This window comes from Passer montanus, unplaced genomic scaffold (genome assembly GCF_014805655.1).
Source record: "Passer montanus isolate IOZ18808 unplaced genomic scaffold, ASM1480565v1 scaffold162, whole genome shotgun sequence".
NCBI lineage: Eukaryota > Metazoa > Chordata > Aves > Passeriformes > Passeridae > Passer > Passer montanus.
This window is the reverse complement of record NW_024363383.1, coordinates 894,884-897,125: the sequence shown is the minus strand read 5'-3', so window position 1 is coordinate 897,125 and position 2,242 is coordinate 894,884. Positions and strand designations below refer to the sequence as shown.

General features: G+C 71.0%; 1 protein-coding gene across 1 annotated transcript in view; it reads right to left on the bottom strand.

The window, feature by feature from the left end:
- Positions 1-1,680: 1,680 nt before the first annotated feature.
- TSPAN31 (tetraspanin 31) overlaps positions 1,681-2,242 on the bottom strand; it is a gene marked incomplete at its 5' end in the record, with an annotated part of 2,750 nt that continues 2,188 nt past the window's right edge. The window contains one exon of the mRNA XM_039703324.1: positions 1,681-1,880. Coding sequence (XP_039559258.1) covers positions 1,806-1,880 — 75 coding nt within the window. The remainder of the gene's footprint in view (positions 1,881-2,242) is intronic.

Sequence of the window (2,242 nt, the reverse complement as noted above, 5' to 3'; positions counted from 1 at the left end):
GAGCTCACCTGGGCACCCTGAGCTCACCTGGGCAGTGCCGAGCTCACCTGGGCACCCTGAGCTCACCGGGGCACCCCCGAAGCCGGCGGGGCGCTGAGCCCAGCCTGGCCGGTGCCACCTGCGCCAGGTGGGGGTGGCAGAGGGACCCTGGGGTGGGGACAGTCACCCTGGGCTGCGAACAGGCGGGGATGGGCCCAGGTAAGGGCAGGGATGCCCAGGTGAGTGTGGGAGTGCCCAGGTGAGCTCGGCGTGCCCAGGTGAGCTCAGGGTGCCCAGGTGAGTGCGGGAGTGCCCAGGTGAGCTCGGGGTGCCCAGGTGAGCTCAGGGTGCCGAGGTGAGTGTGGGAGTGCCCAGGTGAGCTCGGGGTGCCCAGGTGGGGGCTGTGCCCACCCTCGACCCGTCCCGGAGCCCCCGGGAATCGCGGTGGGGGGGACCCGGGACCACCTCAGGTGGAACCTTCTGGAACCGGGGTGGGCCTGGGGGTGTCGGGACACCTGAGCGGGGGGGAGGGGAGGCCGGCAGGTGAGGGGGGGTCCTGGGGCACACTGGGATGCCCCGGGGGAGGCTGTGGGGGGCACTGGGATGCCCAGAGATGGGGGGCGCTGCTGGAGCTGGGGGAGTCTTGGGGGGTCTCTCCCGCGGGGTGCACACTGGGATGCCCGGAGCTGGGGGGGCACTGGAGCTGGGGGGTGCCAGGCTCCCCCCGCGGGGTCCGGGGTGCCCCCAACACCTGCGGGAGGCAGCTCTGCTGGGGCACCTCGGGCACCCCAACATCGGCCGGTGGCAGCGGGGTGCCCTGGGGCACCTGGGACGGGGTGCCAGGGGTGGGATGGGGTCACCGGGGTGGGGGGATGGGGGTCCTGGAACAGTTTTGGGGTCGCAGAGCAATTTTGGGGTCTCAGAGCAGTTTTGGGGTCCCAGGGCAGAGACAGGGTGCCAGGGGGGGATGGGGGTCCTGGAACAGTTTTGGGGTCGCAGAGCAATTTTGGGGTCTCAGAGCAGTTTTGGGGTCCCAGGGCAGAGACAGGGTGCCAGGGGGGGATGGGGGTCCTGGAACAGTTTTGGGGTCGCAGAGCAGGGATGGGGGCACCAGGGGAGGGGACACAGGTGGGTACACATAGGCTGGCACTGGGACACTCCGGGGGACACTCGGGGGGCACACGGGCTGGCACTGGGACACTCGGGGGGCACAGGGACGCTCTGTGTGAGTGTGGCCCTCGGGGGCACCTGGGGGGCACAGGATGGCACCTCCCCATCGCCCCCCGAGCCCTGCGCCCCGCTGGGGAGGGGTCACAGCAGTGCCACCCCCGTGTCCCTGTCCCCTGTCCCTGGCACTGGTGGCCTCCATCCCGACAAGGGCAAAGGTACCTGCGGGGGGGGGCGTGAGGGGTGACCCCCTCCAAAATCCCACCCCAGACTCTCCCACCTGTGCGGTGCAATTGTGGGGTGACCCCCCCCAAAAACCCCTCCGGGCCCCTCCCACTGGTGCTTGTGGGGGGCACTGAGGGGTGACCCCCCCCCAAACACCCCCAGGTCTGGATTTGGGGGGGACCCCACTTATTTGGGGAGGGCAGTTTTTGGGGTTCCCCATTTCACCGCCAATAAAGGGGGGGTCAGGGGGGCAGTGCCCCCCCCACTGCATGTCCTGTGTCACCGGGGGGGTCACTGCTCCCCGGGTCCCAGCCCTGCCGGGGGGGTCACCCCATGATTTTGGGGGGCGTGTCCTTGTCCCCAGTGCTTCATGCGGCTGCGGGGGGCAGCTGGTCAGCACTGGGGGGGCTCTGGGCCCCCCCCGGGCCCCCCCGCTATAGGAAGGCGCCGGGGTTGGCGCGGGGGTCGCGCTGGTTCCGGAAGCGCAGGGCGAGCCAGACCCCCAAAACCTGCAACAAACGGGGGGTGGGGGGGCTGCTGGACCCCCCCCGGGCCCTGAGACCCCCGCCCGCTCCCCCGGCCCCCCCCGTAGCCCCCCCCACTGCATGTCCTGTGTCACCGGGGGGGTCACTGCTCCCCGGGGGGGGCCCCCAGAATGAGCCCGAGCCGAGGTCAGGGTTGTGTGTTTATTGGGAGGGGACACGGTGACCCCCCCGTGGTGACAGCGGGGGGGTGTCCCCCTGCTCCCCCCCACTGGGTCTGGGGGGGCACACACTGGGGGGGTCACTGGTGCCAGTCATGGTGCAAACCAGTACAGACCAGTTGGGTGCTGGAATGGGGGGGCCCTGCTGGGTTTGGGGGGGTTGTGACC